This window comes from Anguilla rostrata, chromosome 8, assembly GCF_018555375.3.
Source record: "Anguilla rostrata isolate EN2019 chromosome 8, ASM1855537v3, whole genome shotgun sequence".
Lineage (NCBI taxonomy): Eukaryota > Metazoa > Chordata > Actinopteri > Anguilliformes > Anguillidae > Anguilla > Anguilla rostrata.
The window spans coordinates 32,792,929-32,812,837 of NC_057940.1; the positions used below are offsets into that span (position 1 = coordinate 32,792,929).

A 19,909-nucleotide genomic window follows, 5' to 3' on the forward strand; every position below is an offset into this window, starting at 1 on the left:
CCCTCCCTCTCTCATTCTCTCTGTACTTGATTAAAATGCCTTTCTCTCTGCACTTGATTAAATCCCTCATACTGCCTTACTCTCAGCTTGATCTTTTGCTTTGTGGTTGATTAAAATCCCTCACACTCTATTAACCTGTAGGTTTCTGGGCTGTCTCGTCACAAACACAAATCTACTTTTGTTTTTCCAAATGTGTACTCTGGGTGGAACAAGGTCTGTTGACTACATCCTTGTTTGTAATCCTGTATAGTCATGTTGAACTCATCCTGCTTTTAGATCAGGATACATGGCTAAGCACTGGTGTTGTGTTCAAGGTGTATCCACCATATGGTTGTTTTAATCATATTTACCTGCCCAGGCTGGTGCTTTAAATAAATCCTCACTTGCATGGGAATATTACGTAATTATTATATTATATTTGTGCGCGCGTATGCTATTTTGATACGGGCAGGCAATGATACAATGATAAAAATGAGGTCTCGTTAAATTCATCAGCTTTTAATACTGTAAAGTTTGTGTTTTTTGGCATAGGAATGAATTTTTTGTAATCACTGACCCCGATCATTTCTCTGTTTATGCACGGCAGTGTTAAAACACACATTCATAATGGCTGACCATGCAGACAGCTTGAGCATGGTAGCCTCAAAGGAATCAGCAACATCGATGATTGTGCTTTGTGCAACGTGTTTTTCTCCACAGAATCTGATATAAAGATCCAGAACTGTTTGAGCTTAAGAGTATGGGCATTATAACATGAACATTAGAGCCTATAGTCTATTACTGGCTGCACATGTGGCAAGTTGCATTGACCTTGTTAAATTTCAGCACATGATGAGCAGCCACACCTATTGAACAGATTATAATACTGTCCCTAGAGGACAGAGTAGGTCAGAAGATGCTGCATGTGGTGGGTGTGTCTGTGTGTGTGTTCCTGCAACATGGTTGCCTACTTCTGATTTTCTCATGTCAACAAGGTCAGTTCTGCCCTGGCCATGGTCTAGTTCAACCTGAGACAGTCAGCACATCTTCATATTCACTTCTTCCTCACACAAAAGCTTTTCATTTACACACACTTTTCTTACACACATTTAGCTCTCATTCTCGCTCCCTCTCTCTCTCATTCTGCAGTATGTGACACATGTAAATATGTGCGTTCACCTTATCCTAACTTGTTGATTATTTTATTATATGAAATGTTATACTTCTGAAGAACAGGCCTATTTTATAATTGTGCCATTATTCTTTTGGTCCAGCATTTATGCTTGAAAAATGTTTGTTTCATCTGGCTCAAATGGCCCGCACAAAATAGATCCCTCCCCAGGCGTTACAGCTGGCTGTCTACCTGGAACTATAGACTGTTTAAAGAATCATGGTCCTTTTCCAAGAATTCATGGCAGATGTCAGGGGTGAAGAACCATTCCTAAAAAGTTACCTCTATGGAAGCTGTACAGTATCTGGTTCTGTGATTTGAATTTGGATTAATCTAGCTGAAAATGTTAACGTATTTACGTTTTCTAATACTTTTCTGAATGTTTAATATAAAATTATGTACCTTTTTAAAAAAAAAATTCTTAAAAGCCATACAATATGTCTGCAATGTAGAAAAGAAAGAAAGAAAGGTTCATGGCAAAATCAACAGAGAACTGAATTTAATGAGGAAATTTGCATTGTTTTTTTGTAACAACTGTGTTCTTTACAGTTGTTACAAAAAAAACAATGAAAATTTCCTCATTAAATTCAGTTCTCTGTTGATTTTGCCATTTATGTGCAAAGGCATATCAATATATGTACAGTGCAACTGGGTAGATATTGTTCTTGTAAGTTCAAGAAAATATTTCATGTGGTATTGCTTTTTCCATTCTTAGGGTCCTTGTGTCAAATCCATTTTGTTAGCTGGTTCATTTGTTAAACTGCACGAAACATATCATAATTGATCTCCCTTCATCAGTTAAATCACTGCTTGTTTACACATTATTCCATAGGTATTAAAGTGGCTATACAGAAACATTAGTGGATTTTAACTGAACTGAAAATCATATGAAAATACACTCTTGTGGCTATTCCGGAAAAGTTTTTTTTTCCTTGAATCTTCCATGAATCTTCAAACATCATTCCATTTAACAAAACTGGCTTTGTTTTAAACAATGCAAGTTGAACAACCGTTATACATAGTTGGCTTTAAATAGAGCCGCTTGAGCAATTTCCAGTGTATTTTGAAACACATTGCAGTAATCTGGTAAGTATTTTCAAAGTGGTAAAGGCATAGGCATAATGTATAAACTTGAATTCACAAGCCAAGGGCTTTAGTGTGAAACACAGGAACACTCCATTTGTATTTTTTTTTAGTTTGGCCAGTTTGTTGCAGAGCATGAGGTTATGATGAGCTGTCATAGGATACACTTACTGAATTGTTTAGTTTATTGTTTAGTTGAAGGTTAACTTGTGCAAAGACTGCAGTTTAAGAGGCTTTTCAGTCCTGACACACCCCCTCCAGTCATTCTTCACTGAACAAAGACCCTGCACCGTCAGGAAGATGGGTTTGAGGACTGCGGGGAAAGGTTGTGCAGTCTTTCCTCTGAGTGGCCCTCGACACACCACTCCAACAGCAGAGTTCGCCTGGCTGAAAATATTTACGATAGCCAGGAACGTCACATTGTTCCTACACCTGAATCGCGGACACAGGAATTCCCTGCACCCCAGCGGATCCTCAGCCAAATCGACCTTTTTCCTATTCAAAAACATCTATTTTATAGCTCCATACTTTATCAATTACATATTTTACACTTTAAGATAAAACAAACCCTATCTGGCTTGTACTATTTTGATTGTTGCAATATAATATTTTAATAATTCTATTTAATCGATAATATAATGGCACAACAATTTCAATACGCTTTAATGTACTAGAGCTTTAAATAGGTGTAGAACGGGTCGTGGATAAGCCTTTTAATTTTTTTTGAGGTGCTCCGCCGCCTTAGGGCAGTCATAATAAGGGGCCTTGAGACGACAAATTGTGAGACCCCCCCCAGGCACACTGCACACGGTTCAGAGGCGGGTCTGCCGGTAAGCAAATGATACACAGGCAGGAGCGGGACTGCGAAGCAGCGACTGAGCAGTCCGGGGCATACCCCTTTTCACAGGCAAATACAGAATGTAGCGCTGCGCGGTGGGACTGATTCTTGCGGCAGTACGTTTCGATACCCCGCAGTCCTAATGTCAGACATCGTCAGGAAGCGCACGCACCACCGGGCCTGCAGACACGAAAAAGGGGCCAGTGCTTTCTCGCAGTCGCGGCACGCTCGGCGCCGGACATGTGGGACGAGGGCCTGCCAAACAGACGCCCGCTTCCTTTATGCAAATCAAGAGCAAATGATGAGGGCGGGGCCAGCCCATGAAACAACTGTTACTTCCATGTAAAATGACCAAGATCCACCCCCACCCCCCCACCCCCCCCAGTTGAAATAGAGATGGGCCTTTTCTCTGTCACATATCAACAACATACACATCGGAGGACATTTGTTTTTCTTTGCCAAACATATATTTGCTTCCTTAGGCTATTTTGCATCAGCACTGGGTTGTTGTACATTGCAACCTTTCCCTCTATATTGGCATATCTAAGACTTTCATTTAGACTTTACCTCTGAATTGGTCGACCACTTTAGGATACAGTTTTATCATGACATTTTCTATAATGTCAATTAATCAGAAATTGCATTCCATGTAAAGGTTTGGTGGGACAGAATAGTAATTTACAAAACAAAAATATCTGTATGGCACCTTATACAAAATGCTGGTATTTTCTTTTTTTACAGAAACATAAAAATTAAATATATGAATGTAATTTCCTAAATTTTTTAAAAGCAATTGCATTTTTTATGGGTAGCCTTTCAGTGAATTTTGAGCAGAAACTCTTGGTGACATAATCAACCTAAAGAATGCATGCTTTCAGACATTCTTTTGAGACTGGTGAAGGATTAGTTGAAATGGAATGCAGGCAGGATTTTTTATTTTTTATTTAACAGATGTATAGAGCGTATGCTTTCTGCATGGCAAGTTTCATGTCATTGTTTAATGAGATTCAAACAACAGCACCTACAAAGAATAATTTAAAACAATTACTGCTGATTTTACCTCAAGATATACAATATATGTGGGCGATATTTGTGTGAGGGTACTTACATGCCTATAGCATGTAGGGAAAAACAACAGTGGTCAAAGTTCCAAGAAATACAAGTTTATTTAAGTGTAAACAAAAAAAAAAAATCAAACTGCATAGGAAATGTTTAAAGTCCATAAAAGACGACAGAAAAAGGCTGCAGGCAACCAGAATATATTATAGTCTCCTTTACCTTATTTAGACAGAAGACGTGACACCTAAACTTCCTGCCAGTCCTGAGAAAGAGAGGGGGAGGGGGCGGTCAGGAGGGGGGGGCCGTGGAGCGCTTGGAGTGCCCTGAGCCCCCCCCCGTGCCACCCTCCCCACACACAGACACACACATATAATACACCCAGAACCTGGGCTCGGAAGTGACACCAGCACCCATCTAAACTCAGCCAGTCACACATGACAGCCTTTCTTCATGGACTGTGAAGGGGGGTATACATTCAGAGGATTTCTGTCCAACGAAAAACGCACAAAATCAGCCACCCACGGGACACAGCGGACGATTCCGGGAGAGAGTTCTGCTGGTGAGCATTTCCAAACTTCACACTGCTTAAAATAGCAAGACGATGGAGTAGAACCAATACAGTGTCAACAGAGCAGTTCAGAGTAATATCTGCCTAAAAATTCAAATATTACAGATATGACTGAATGGGGGCCAGGGTTCAACTACATCATTGTTTTAGCACAGATTTCAAACTGCAGTCCTGGAGAGCCACAGTGCTGGTTGGTTTTTGGTGCATTTTACCACCAGTTTTTTTTTTTTAAAGCTGTTGATCGGCTTAAAAGTCCACGCACTTTGTTCAAGGCCTTAACAGGCCATGGTTTGAAATGAAAGTGCAGACACTGCTGTTCTCCAAGACTGGAGTCGGACACCCCTATAGTATTTTAAAGTAAGAAATGCAGTGATAAATCTCAGGATTTTAAACTACGCACTGTAATGTGACACTATAAAGTGTTTTAATCTGTGTAAACTGTTATTCCCTGGCACAGGTTTTTCACCCCAGTGAAAACTGTCCTGTCAAGCAGTGTTTTGAGAATCTTCTCTCCCAGACAGTGGTTGCATTAACACTACAGTCATGTCCCCTGTGTCCCTGCGAGCAACCGTTTGTGGTGCGTGAAAAATAGCAGATGTGGCAACCCTTTCCCTAAAAAACATACATTCCAAAAAGGGTTGCCATGAATCTTTTAGTTGGGATTTATTCTTTTTTTGTTGTTTTTTTGTCAAACAAAAAGTAAAAATAAATGAAAAATCCTGAAGAATTTCAGAGTAACATTTCTTTTAGATCAAGAGGTAATGTGGTATATGAACACACACACACACAAACAGAGAAAAAAAAATCTGACTAAATTTCTGAGGTATGAACATAAGAATTACTATAGCACTATGGGACACAACATTTTATTTAACTGAGCTCCCAACCTCTGGGATCTGGAAAGCTACCTGAGTTTTTTTTTTTTTCTTTTCTTTTTTATATGTATTTTTTTTATTTTTAAAGATTATACAATCATTAAAAGGTCTAAGACCATGCACGTATTAACTGGTACACTCCGCCTTTTACTTTTGTCTTTTTAATCTATAAGAGGCAAAGCAAACGGATGGAACGGACAGCGATTTGTGAGTAAAGCCGTAGTACAGGACTACAGAGGATACCAATCAAGACAAGACAGCAGTTAGCTCGCTGGATGACTGCATTCAGATAACCGCCAAACCTGCATACGAGACACCGCCACCATTTGAGGTACACAACGCTACGACCGTGAGCTGCTACCTCGTTTTCCTTGTAAAATGTATGCGCTGGCAGCACCTCACACCACTAATGGTAATGTGAAGCAGGGGATAGGATTCAGGATCTCATTTCCAACTGCCCCCACACCCTCTTGCTAACACGTCGCAAGGTAACACCATTCACATTAATGCTTTCGCCTCAGAAAGAACATCAGTCTAACCACACGTAGAACACCGATTAGGACTTTTTTACAAAATTACACTAAGAAATGACAGCCTGTCTCGAGGGTGGGTTGTGCGTGTGTAAAATGGGGATTTAGAAAGGTGTGGCTGCAGCCTTCGTAGGTACTGGAAATTCAGGCTTATGTGTTCTTTGGTCCAGTGGAACTCATTGCTTTGGCTGATGATGAAGAGTGTTTTGAACATGCATGACACCACCCTTTAAGACCAGACTGTCATTTCAGAGTGAATACTGCTACACCCATCATGCACAGACACAGCGGCCCATGTGACACAACTTACTTCTGTACCAAGCGGAGGAAGGCGAAACAAATAGAAATGATTCTATCACTGAATGTAGCAACAGAACTCAGTGTAATATCACCAATGGTGGCACTATAATGCTGCAACACCTGCAGATTACTTAAGTACAGTTTAAGCACAGTTTCCTTACGTGTGCACAGGAGAATCTTTGGCAGTTTTGAGAGACGTGCAGCATTATTTTATTTTTTTTTGAAGTGTACAGAAGTACGCGTTGGGTATACGTCAACAATATCCTGCTCCAATAGTGTTTAAGGCATGTGGACTTGGACCATCTCAACACCCTAATGTTCCAGATGTGGCAGTAACTTGATTGGGCTCTGTAAAGCTTTTTTTTTTTTTTTTTAAAAAGGGAGATACAATCTCACAGTCAAAACCACCCCCCTCCCGATTCCCACCCCGACAACCCATCAAGCACATAATTTGGTATTTAAATTTTAAAAACTTTGCCCCCCCTCATCTTTAGTTTTCAACCAATCGCAAACACTTCTCAACTACCACTTTTTAAAGCATGCATACATTGTTTTCCTCTTACAGAGTGAAGATCTAAGGATCTTAGAGTTTGAACTCTGCAACTTAACTGAAAGATGAACAGAGATTGAACATTTCATATAATACTGAAACACAAAAAAAGGTTTAAAAAAAAAAAAATCAGTGTTAGATGTTTTGTTCAAAGCAGCAGGCTCTCTGTCCTCAAACTAGCTCACACTTTTTTTCTCTAAGAATGTGCTAACAACTTGGTACATATGGTCTTTTTTCAACATATTCCTATACACCACAGTCTGCATTATCAAGTGTTTTATCTGTTTTTGTAAAGTAAGTTAACTAACCTCCATAACCGCTGAGATAATGCTAGGACCAGGCTTCTACAATCTTTTTGTTGAGGTAAAAATGTTATTTGTGCTGAGACTGAGGTCATTTTGATAATACAGAAATTAAGTTTAGTAATAAGGAGGCAAAATGCTGATTTCCTTACAGATTCATAGAGGCAAAAGCCCTTTCGTAGAGGTATTAGTGGGGAGCTGGGAACTGCAGAACACTTGTCAAACTAACGAGTGTAATAAAAGAAGAATGCAATCTGCTGCGACGTTCACCTGACATTATGTGCTATCAAACTACAGATTAATTGGTTCAGTTTCCCAGTAATCTGAAAAAAGATGCGTAGATGCATGTAATAAAGAATTGTGATATCACTTACGTAGACCCCAATTTCTAATCACTGTTAACTGGCCTCCTGCCCCCAACCCCCCACCCCCCAAACCCCAACCCCCCCAAAACAAATCTGCTAAGGAAGGTATCATTTATCTCTGCATGAAGACCCTTCCCTTAAATGAATTCCTTGTTACCCAGTTTCTCCAGTTTTATTTGGCACCACACTATTTGCGGGTTAATTTTTGGCACATACTTCAGATTTGTCCTGAATTTGATCCTGATATGATATAATAAAAAGGCACAATTCACTTCATGAGCTAACTTAATCTGATGAATAATGGTTCTACATCCAAGAGCAGATCCATGCATGTATAATTACAAAACATTATGGAAACTGTTAGTACACAAACCCAATACATTTTAAATACCTTTTCAATCCTAATACCTTTCATTGCATTTCACAACATTTTGACTGGTTTCTGATGTTTAGACCACACAGACTAAGGGCTACATTCAATCTATTTTTCTCAAGCCAAACTAACATTGTGAGAAACAGTCATTTGTTACTGAAATATAAAGACAAACCACATTAGGGACTGATTAAATCTAGGCCATGTATGGAAAATATGGATATCACAACAGGTCGTTACAGCTGATGTTCAGTGTGAGGTTAATATTTTAATGACAATGAGTGTCAATCACAAATGAGGTCAATGTTATCCTCCACTTTTCCCTGAGCTGAACATGGAACTACTACAGATGGATTCATGAGACTTTAAAGATAATGACAAACCAAACCAAACCACATGAACAAATTTTTTAAGTCTGACTGAAAAACCCGGAGAAACACCAAATCTGAGTGGGTAAAGCTGCTCTTGGAATTGGATTGTACCTTACCACTTTCATTTAAAATATGTGCTGAATCTGGGCTTGAAATTAATTTTACGTTCACTGAGAAGAGAACTTGAAAGTTAACCCCAAGGAATGGTTGGCCAGATGTAGCAAGCACAGATAGATCCAAGGGGATCACCCTCAGAAGACTAACCGATTATGAAACTTGAGATATACTGCAGTTGAAACCAATAAGATTAAAAAAGTACTTTCTTCCTCTCCAAGAAAGCATCTGTCAGCAAGTCCCTAATGCATTCCATACAAACTGTCGCCTCAAGCAATTTGTTGCAGAAGCAGGTAATGAAATTTTAATCATTCAGTACCTTCGGTGGTAGTGTTTTATCCGACATAAAATAGCCAAACAGCAGATATCCTTTATTTTGGGGTGGGGGGTGTCTTTTCAAATTCTCAGATTCACATTCTAGATGTGCAAAAAAACTGAAGTGGAACTTGATTTGAGTTCTACAGAATGTGTGTGTGTTTATGTATATATAGAGGTAATTATATTTGTTGAGGTATTAATACATTAACAGAAAAATCTGATCAAAAGAACATGAAAATGAATAGTGTTAACTAAGCTGATAAGAGCACACAAAATGAATGCCAGAAAAATGCTGACACTGAATATTTTTGGGCTTTGAGTTTAATCTTTATACTTCAGATCCTCAGAACAGCAATTCCTATGTTTTGTCCCTCCAGTGGAAGTAAATCTGCGTACAGCCTTTTCCAAAACGTCTTCCTTCAAAGGTATTTCCAAAAAATTGAGATAAATCTACCATTTTCATCTTTGTCTCTTGTAGCCCCAGTGTTCTAACAATCTGAGGCCAGCCACTGGTACATCACAAGGGGGCATGGGGGTGTTCAGAGGGGGGGTACAAGCCTTCCAAACAATTCAAAAGCTAAATTGTCATAAATGGTAAAAAAAAAAAAAATTAGTAGGTGCCAACCTAAAGTAGCCCATTGTGCAGAAATTCTTACTTTGGTTCCTTCTTCTAGCTGGAATGAGACCTCCATTTTAGAGGGCTGGCCTGAATTCACCTCCTATATATTTTTTTAATAAATACAAACTGACTCAGCAGCAGTCCTCCAAGGTTTGGATTTAATCCATCCCAATCTCCAGAGCCAAGTGGATTGGCTTTTACTGAAAAGCCAAATCCAATGGTTACTCAGCAGCCACGCCCAACAAAAGCCTACAGCACATCAGCCCTTGGCGGTGGGAGCCAACAGGATCCGCACTCTTCATTCATTAAAGGGAGAAACACATCAGGGAGACGTATGCTTGGGAAACCAATGAAAACCCACATCACCGGCAACCATTTCCAAAATCTTCGGTTTGGAAAATGTAACATTTTTTTTAAAGAACTCTTTTTAAAGAACGTGTTAAAACTCAAATGATGGACGCAAGGGGTGTGTCACAATATTTGGTATCAAGAAAGGCTGACACTAGCCTCAGTTATGATTTTCGGCTCTCCTTTCGACATCACGTGTTTGGTTTTGGTAATATTTTGATTCTATATTTTGTGCCATCTACTTTAAGAAACATACCATCAAGTCCAGTTATGCCTCTTGAGATTACTAAAGAAAAAGGAACGCAAAATCTCTCAAGTGTTTTTGCCCTTGATACTGAGGAAATCACGACAGACAATGCTGCAAATAATGACTATCGGTTTTGCTATACGCAAGCGACCAATTTCATCTTCTAATCTAACACGCCACTGCAACATACAAAAGAAACCTGGCAAGGACAATTTTTTTTGCCATGCAGAGATATGAAGAGTTGTAAGTTAATGAAAGTAGAAAAATAACTGCAGAAAAAAATGGAACGGCACTAATAAACAACAGTAGATTCATCAAAAGGCCTCCACACTTTTCAACCTTAACATGTAGCCTTAGCAAACTCTGAGCATTGTCTCAGCAACATTCAGGGTTTCAAATTGCTTACTGCACACAGTCAGAATTGAATCTGTGCAAATATAAACCAATCCTTGTTTGTTTTTCTTTTTTCTCTCACTCTTAAATAAAAAAAAGCATTGAGGTAGACTTCTTTTCTTCTTTGTAAAACGTCACGGACTAAATCTCTGCAAAACAAACACATTACATTCATATATGAGCTAGATGAGGTAGGTATGATGCAAAGTGTACAATATTTCAAGAATGCGAGAATTTCCCTGAGATGGTCAGTGAAGGAGATATTAAGATACGTATTAAGGCCAGCCTTGTTTACTAGCGGGACAAGCGACAACCATATGTGACCAGATGGTTTTCTAATGGATGTATACTGCTTAAATGACTATATTAACCTTCTAGTACTCCCTACAGCACATACAGTATACCAAACAAATCAGCTCTGGGACACCCAAAATGGAAGGGAGTGGGGGGGGGGGGACTTTCCTTGGTAGTTGGCGATCATCGATTCCCTCATCTAGACAGACTGTTCTTAATGGGTACCTTAAAATTTCTTGTATTGATTTAATCATCTCCTCCATCATTTTAATTACAAACTGAGAGAGCCTTTCAGAACTTGAGGATTCGGTTGTTTCCAAAGTCAACAACAACAATTACACCATCAGGTGTAATGGCTATGCCGGATGGGCGATCCATCTGCCCGAAGCCATTACCCTGAGTGCCAAACTTGCATAAGAAGTTGCCATTAGGCTCGAACACCTGGACCCGATGGTTGCGGGAGTCTGCCACAATGATGCGGTTCTCCTGGTCGACGGCGACCCCCTGCGGGCGAAGGAACTGCCCGTTGCCCGTGCCCTCGGAGCCCAGAAAGCGGGCCGACTGGCAGTCCGGCCGAATCACCAGCAGCCGATGATTGTTGAAGTCCGTCACCACCAGGTGTCCCTCGTGATTGAAAGCCACGCCCCTGGGAGAGTCAAAATGCTTCCAGAGGGCCCCCTCGAAGCCATACTTGTTCAGGAATGCCCCGTCCGGCCCGAAGAGCTGGATGCGGTGGTTGCGGGTATCAGAGACCAGGATCTTCCCCTCCGAGTTGACGGCCACGTCCCAGGGGTAGTTGAACTGTCCGTTCTTGCTTCCCTTCTCCCCGAACTTCAGAAGGAACTGGCCCTCGAAGGTGAAGATTTGGATACGGTGATTGTCCTTGTCGGCCACGATGATCCTCCTCTGGGAGTCGCAGGCCACGCCGGCAGGACGGTCAAACTGCCCAGAGCGGGAACCCAGGGTGCCAAACTTGTGGTGGAAGGTTCCACAGGGCTTGAAGATCTGCACGCGGTTGTTGCTGCGGTCGGCCACGACCACGTAGCCCTCCTTGTCGACGCAGATGCCCCAGGGCCGGCACAGCTGGCCATCCCCTTCACCCTCCCCGCCGAAGGAGGCCATGGGCACCCCCACGCCCCCGTAGTTGCGGCCCGACTTGACGAGCACTTTGAAGGGACTGCCCTCGATGTGCTGGTTGCAGATGAACACGGAGAGGAGGTGCTCACCCTCTGTCTTCGGCAAGTAGCTCACTGTGTACGTGCCGTTCTGGTGGTCCGACACGTCGGCCGCCGACAGGTTGCCATCGGCGTCCATCACCACTGCCGAGATGCCGTCGCCGCCGGACAGCCGGGGCTCGCCGTCGTGGTCGTAACCCACCACGGTGAAGGAGGCCACCTTCCCCTTCAGCGCCCCCTTCAGGCCTTCGCCGGTGGCCTTGGTGACGGGGGCAAAGGCGCCGCTGCTGATCAGGCCCATGGACTTGATGGCAATAAAGAGTGCCTGGTCCGGGGGCGTGAACATTATGCGGTCGTCCTCCTGGGGCTGCAGCAAGCCCCGCAGGCCCTTCAGCTCCTGGATCTGGGCCAGCATGCGTTCGCGGGCCAGCAGGATGTCCATGTTGCGACCTTCCTCCAGGACCTGCTGCACAGCCGCGATGGTGCTGTCCAGCTTGCTCAGGTTCTGATGGAGCTTCTCCACCTGCAGGTAGAGGGAGTTGGCCTTCACCTGCCGGATCTTCTCCACCTGCGGAACGGAGGGGAAGAGAGCAGGAGATGGGGAAAGACAGCCTGTTAACATTTAGTTACATCTGTATGTATTACTGGCCTTTGTAATGATACAAAAGCTGTAGTTTAACTAAGTGTTGGCTTTTCAAGTGGCTTAGCCATTGAGGCATAGGCTGGGTGCTGTATCTGAGACACCTCACATTCAGGTCTTAGCCAGATGATTAGCTGGCTATGAATGGGAGTCAATAATGGACGGACAAAATTAGCTTTGTCCCACAAGAGATAGGTTGGGATTAAGTCAGCCGAGGTTACTTGGGTTACCGCTGCATTACTTCCTCCCAACAATGACTACAGTCATTGTCAGTGAAAGATACACCTGTGCTCCATCTCTACTAAGCTCTCATGTGCGTCCTGTAGTGTGGAAAATACTAACTGGCCTCTGCAGTATAGCACACACTTTGGAGATGCAGCTCAAGCTGTAGAGTACTTTCAGTACTCCATGCATAGGATACTAGTGGTACAGTGTTAACAATAGAGGAACACTGGCCATTGTACTGTAAATTGGGAAGAAAAAAGGGAAGGGGTTTGCTATTTTTAATCTCATGTCATTAAATTCACACCTACATTCATCTACAGGAATGTACACCCTTGTGAAAATCGCTTTAGATAAAATGAAATCCCAGTGTGACTCACATCCACACACCCCCCCCCCCCTTCCCCGCCACCCCTCCCAAGCAGGATTTTTATTGCTGCAATTACAAACAGAGGGCGGACGGTAAAAGGTTCCCTTTAAGGGCTGTCTGTTGCAAATCCAATTAAACTCATAGCCTCGGTATTTAAAACCATTAAGGAAATGTTCTTTGATTGTCCGATTAAGCAGATGATCACTTATCCCACTGCCCCCTGCCAGTGACCTCAATTTGGGAGCGGATGGCACCGGGGGTGCCGTGAGAATTACGCCAAGCAGCGACGGGGTAGCAGTTGCTCAGGCCTCGAAAGGGAACGGCTCCCCTCCATCCACACTTCTGGGACCGGCGCACCAAAGAGCTTCCTGCCTTTTTAGATGAATTATAAATGGCGGACTCCTGCATTAACAGTCGAGCCTTTGAAGGCTGCTTGTCCAGCGGGTAGCCCTCGTGACATCAGCGGACTGATGCATAGGCTGTCGCAGCCTCTTCATTCCAGCTGATGCCATTAAACCAATCTGCTTACGATGCTTGGGAGACATCTGTGGAAGCATTTAGTCAAAGGGGAGGAACCGTCTCGTCGTTTTAGTGGCGGTTGCAGATTTCGCGGCAACAAAAAAAAAAGGGAAAAAAAAGCCCTTTGAGGCACCCAAAAGTGGAGGAGAAAAGCTTTAAAGTGATTGGTTTTGAGAGTCAAAGGGAGTTCTTTATTGGGATTGTAGCAGATTGTTCCCATCACAAGAAAGATGGCATTGTGCAATTCCGCTCTCCCATGTAACACTACATTCACATGCAACTTAAGTCCTAACATGAGTTGAGTTCAAGTCAACTGATACATCCAATATATTACATTTCACACAACATGTCTGTTCCACACACAGCACTCAGTTTTTACATCGAATCCCTCAAGGGGGTTCTATTCAGTTGGTCTGTGAAAAACCGGCCTATTTTACAAGAACAGTAGTTGGAGGTTCACTTTACTTATCTTACAATAAGTGATAACAAAACAGAATGGTTGTCGGGCATTAGCACTTATTTCCCTTTCTGTAGTTTCTTTGTCCATAAAAGCAGAGAATAAAAAGAATCCTGCTTAGAAAAGCCTAACAAAGCCCCCCCCCCCACCTCAAAAAAAACTGAATAAAGACCTCCTCTCTCTTCTCAGGGAGCATGTATGTCAATGTGTAACTTTATACATTAGGTCTCTGTGCTGGGAGAACATACTGAAGTACGCTGTTTTAACCAGGTCCGTAATGAGATTTTTCCAATTGCTGCCTGTGTGCTCTGGAGGAGGTACTACGGTTCTGTGCTCACAATTTAAACAATTCTTCCTTTCCTGTTCTGTCTTGGCTCAAAGAACAAAGCACCATGCCTTCCGATACCAAGACTCATTCAGAATATTTTAAAAAGGTCCTTTGTAGTCAGTGGTTCCTTCCACACCAACCCTGCTGTTGCCGAGCAGACTTCTCCCTGTCATTCATTCACAAGGCTCTCTTTCATGTTCATTGCATCACCTGCAGACATGCACCCATTTTAAACAGAAATGGACCACACTCTTACTTCGGCCTTCAGGTTGACACCAGAGGAGCGCTGACCAAACCAAATCACCATTCACAAGGACACACGGTGTGGAGAAAGCCGCCATAAATCAACCGTCGCAGGCAAAGTTTGGATTAGGAGCCGTGTCATTCTTAGAGCTTAGTTACTATGAAGGGCAGCTCCAATTGGAACGTACAGGAATCTCCCTGGGCAACAGCCTATTGATATATCCTTAGCCATATCAATATACGCAGCTGGTCATCTCTCTGAGGAGAATTTAGACTGATTATATGTGGAGTGCTAATGAGTTTTCAGAGAGAGCGGCTCCAGGTGTCCCTTTGAGCGCTGTGGTTTCGCCGTAGGGGGGGTGGGGGGGGGCGGGGCGAGGGAAGAGGGGGGGGGGGGGGCGGGGGCGGGGCAGGAAGGAGCGGCGGCTCCCCGTCCATCTCTCACCTTCCACAGTAGCTCACACTCGCGCTCCTCCAGGGCCTTCTTGTGCCTCAGTGCCACGGCCTTCACCTCCGTCTGCACCGCCTGCGCTTTGATCTCCACCTGCTCGGCGATGGCCTGCACCTTCTCCATGCTCAGCTGGGGAACGGAGGACAAGGAATAATACTTCAAAAAAACGGCACAGGAAGAAACCCCATTCATTTCAGGCTTCCTTTGAATGACTTAAAGCCTGTTGGTAATATTCAAATTTATTTTTTTTTTAAAAACACGGCTTATGGAAATGGCTTAAATACGTGGGACACATGATCCTTTACAGTCTCACTTTACAGTCACACTTTCAAGTCTGAGGTAGTGTGGGCTCCTATAACTTCTCATGCACGGTGGAAAAAAGACCTAAGCTGTCTATAATTACACATTTATTAAACTGCCCAAATGGAAAGCTTCAGTGAGTATGGAGCTGGCTGAATTCAGTTCAAATTCAGCTACTGAATTGTTTGCTTTTTTCCCCCTCTGACAGCAGGGTCAGCAGTCCTTCCCCTGGACCTTGAGGGTCAGAGAGATCTCACAAGGACCAAGATTTCCTTTGTGACGCCACCCCGAACGGTCAAAGCTCCCCCAGCTTCGGGGGTCAGGAGGTCATGACACCCAACCCCTGCATAAGCACGCCCACAGGCGAACAAAGACCCTGCATCAGATCTTTTCTCTTCCGGGCGGCCATTTTCTGCAAGCTGTCAAAGGTTCGGCAAACCGTGGGCCAGCAGAAAGAGCTCCGGGTCGGGAGGCTCGGACGAAACGTGCAATACGTGCGATACGTGGGGATACGTGGGGATACGTGGGGATACGTGGGGATACGTGGGGATACGTGCGATACGAGGGGATACATGCGAAACGTGCGATACGTGGGGATACGTGGGGATACGTGGGGATACGTGGGGATACGTGGGGATACGTGGGGATACGTGCGAAACGTGCGATACGTGGGGATACGTGGGGATACGTGCGAAACGTGCGATACGTGGGGATACGTGGGGATACGTGGGGATACATGGGGATACGTGGGGATACGTGGGGATACGTGGGGATACGTGCAATACGTGGGGATACGTGGGGATACGTGCGATACGTGGGGATACGTGCGATACGTGGGGATACGTGCGATACGTGGGGATACGTGCGATACGTGGGGATACGTGCGATACGAGGGGATACGTGGGGATACGTGCGAAACGTGCGATACGTGGGGATACGTGCGGTAAAAAACAACTGGAGGCAACTGATACTGTGAATCCCTGCGGCAAGTCGTCTCTGGTGCCGCTAAGATGACACCTAATACTTACTGTACACACTACCTTAGGTAGAGACCATTTGTCTTTGTATACAGTGACTCATACTACATGTTGACACAAAGACATGAACACACCCAAAAAGTGGGATGGAACAGGAGAAATTCAACCAAATGTACCCAGTTATGCAAGGACACCACAAATACAATGCAAAACTTTGTTTCCTGTCACATTGGTTGTAGTGCTAAGTAGTGCTAAATCCCAGCATTACAACGTACCAAACAATGTACAATGTTACATAAATGTAATTATAATGTAATTATAATATTAATATTATAATTATTATATAAATACTAGCCAAAAATTCTGGTGGAAGCAGAAGTAGGTATTTATTATTAGGAACAAATGATTTGCTAAAATGTTTTTACAATATTATTCTTATCATTATATAAGCAAGAAAGAAGATAGTTTTTACTCTTTAACTGTGAGGCCTGAGTTGAAATGATAAATGTACTCCACAACATTATCGACGAATGAATACCACGTAAACCAAAAAAAGCTAAAACTGTGACGGCAAAGAAAACATGCAAACAAAAATGGCCTTATTTGAATACAGATATTGCTGAAAAAGAGCAGCAGATGGGCAGTGGAAACAAAAGAACAGCAGTGGACCAATCAAAGGTGTGGAAGGAGGGCGCTCGGACAGGCCCGTGGGTCACAAGTTGAGGGTCAGAGGTGGGATGAGATAATGCCTCGGGCTGGGGGCGGAAATTTACTGGCAGGGCGACGTGCACACTTTTTTTTTTTTTTTGTTTATGGCCTGGGGGTTTTTAACACCCGCCTCACTCTGAGGAGACAGGATCAACATTTTTGAACCATTCTTTCCGAAGAACGGGCGTATAGCGAAGACAAAGGACCCCAAAAACACCCGTCCGCATTTCACGTGGCTTCACAGCTGGAGCCCAACCACGGGTGAGGGGGGCGGAGTCATCTACGCACGCTGGCATTTAAAAGGCCCGTTTGGTTCCTGGCTAGTGAGCACTACAAAGTCATTTCGGGAGGTTCCCCCCACCCCCCACCCCTCGTGCAGAGCGTTTAATGGTTTATCAGGGCGGTGATTGTATACGACCGTTATGTTGACTCGGGGCCCTAGGCTTTTGAAGTTGGGCGGCAGACGTCCAAGGACACATCTCTTTCGATAGGCTTAACAGATCCAATGTCAAAAGGTTAGATTATGGGGCAGGGACAAACAAACAGCTCTGCTGCCAAACCCCAGCAGAGGATATCTATCGACTTGATGAGATCTCTACGGCCAGGGAGCCTGTCAGCCCAGTGTTTTACCGTCAAACCTTTGCCATTGTTCCTCTCCAGCATGCGGTTTGCAAGCCCATAAACTCTTGTTCTTCTTGTCGTTCAGGGGTTGTGTTCCGATTTGCTAATCGAGTCGGCTGTTCAGTCTGGTGGAATAACAGGCTTATTTCTTTTCCTCGTCCTACGTCAGCCATGGCCAGGCCTACTATGGGTCTTTAGGAGATACTTCATCCAGCACCACTTTCACCAGACTAAAGAAGACATTTCCATTTGGTTTTGTTTTTTTACATTTTACACTTACATATGTAATGGAACTCATTTACAGGATCTGCGAAATCTATTATGCTCCATGCAGAAAAATACAAGAACCACAGACTTAGAGAATGATGTATTCAAGTGTCCAATTAGTGTCATCTGCTGCACCATGGGGTTTGAAGAGAACAGAGGTACCGCTGGGCCTCAGGAAATAGCTAACCAGCTTGCGGGAACAATTAAGTCCTTCCATTTTCTGTCATTACAGTATCATTCCTTTTCCGCTTGTATGGGGCCCATCTCAACTGCACGCATGTAAATAAATATTTTGCTACATACGTGCTGCATGTCATGACTCTTGTGTGAGCCGGCATTAAACAGGATTCAAGAACTTCAAGTTTTGGATATGCTCAAACCATCTAAACATGTGACCAGCTGAGATCAAATATATAGTGGACAATCACCATGGATACTTACCATGGGGGAAAATACATAAGAATACATCCGGCGAAGAAAGAATGCACAGCCTGAATAACGAGATGATGACCAGCAAAGGAAACTAATTTCCCTTGAGGTCACACTCGCTCGTTAACTCTAAAATGACATCTGCTAATAAAGAGCCATTGTTTTTGAATCTTTGTTCCACTGACAGAGGTGAAAACCCCGACTAATGAACAGAGGTGTGGAAACTTCGGTTGTTCATTAAAAAAATATCAGAACACACACATCATAAGACCAGTTACTGACTATTTTCACATCCACCAACTTCTGAGCTACCCGGCGCTTCGTCTCACTGTGTTTGCATCCCCATTTCAAATGCGCGTTTGAGACTAGAGCAGACTAGAGCACACATGGCCAGGCCTGAGAAAAACAGTGACATCACAGCGGTCTGCTCCAAGTTAACGGCCATCTTTCATCCGCATGACGTCCGTGGACTAAAGAGAAAGCTTTGTCGAAACCTTTTTCTCCTCCTCAAGCTTCTCTGAAGGAGGAGAGATACCCTTTAGCCCTTTTTTATTGCCCTTAACAAAGTAAGAACTGTGGAATGGAGGGGGTAGATATTCCATTCCCTGATAATGTAGCCCTTTTAAACTTCCCAATCCACCTCCCACCTTCTGCTCCCCTCTCTCCCACCCGCCAGGCTCACAGCTGGGTACCCCTTATCCCTCCGCCAGCAGGCTAACCCAAGGCCACTTCTCCACAGCCTTTATTTGACCAGGACAAATGGCAGCTTTTCGAGAGGACCTCCCCATCACCCTGTTCCTTTGAAGTGGGCACATGACAGAAACATTTCCTATGTGTTTCACTGCATCCATCAGCCTCCCCACACCCACCCCCACCACCCGGCTCCACCCCCTCCGCACTCCCCTACCCCCCACCCCTTCCCCCTCGAAGCCAAATTGTCGGGGAGCCCAGTGGGGGTTCAGGGCGGTGGGGGTTCCAAGTGTTGCTATTAAAAGTGCACTGACACATGCAAACTTTTTCCTAACGTTTTTTCTTTTTTTCTTTTTTTAAAAGAGGCACACACACACACATACACACACCAGCATGCCTTGTTCTTCAATTCCAAAAGGCATGAGAAAAGCTACTGCACAGTGCAAGCATGTTATTTTTTTCTGGTTGCAAACAAGAAATCACCACTATAATCACCCACTATAATCTATGTACATAAAATTCAATTCCCTGTTATGGACAGAAGCATGCACAGAAGAACAGGACATTCATTTCCATTTTCAGCCATTACTGAGTCCCTGATTTCTGCATCGGATACAACATTTAATTCCTTCCAAAACGTGTCCAAGACAACACAAAAATGTGCATGGCCAACAGAGCCCCGAGACAGCTCAGATTACAGGTGTGTCAACCCTGACCTACAGCAGCAGCACTAGCGCATGCATGAGATCTACCACTTAAAGCCCTTAGGGTAAACACAATATGCAATATTAAAACAAAAGAATAATACATTTACA

General features: G+C 43.6%; 1 protein-coding gene across 1 annotated transcript in view; it reads right to left on the bottom strand.

The window, feature by feature from the left end:
* Positions 1-4,218: 4,218 nt before the first annotated feature.
* Positions 4,219-19,909, bottom strand: part of LOC135261454 (E3 ubiquitin-protein ligase TRIM71-like) — a 40,905-nt gene continuing 25,214 nt past the window's right edge. Inside the window, exons 3-4 of the mRNA XM_064347769.1 lie at positions 15,097-15,231; positions 4,219-12,440 (exon numbers count right to left, since the gene is read on the bottom strand). Coding sequence (XP_064203839.1) covers positions 10,989-12,440; positions 15,097-15,231 — 1,587 coding nt within the window. The 3' untranslated portion in view covers positions 4,219-10,988. The remainder of the gene's footprint in view (positions 12,441-15,096; positions 15,232-19,909) is intronic.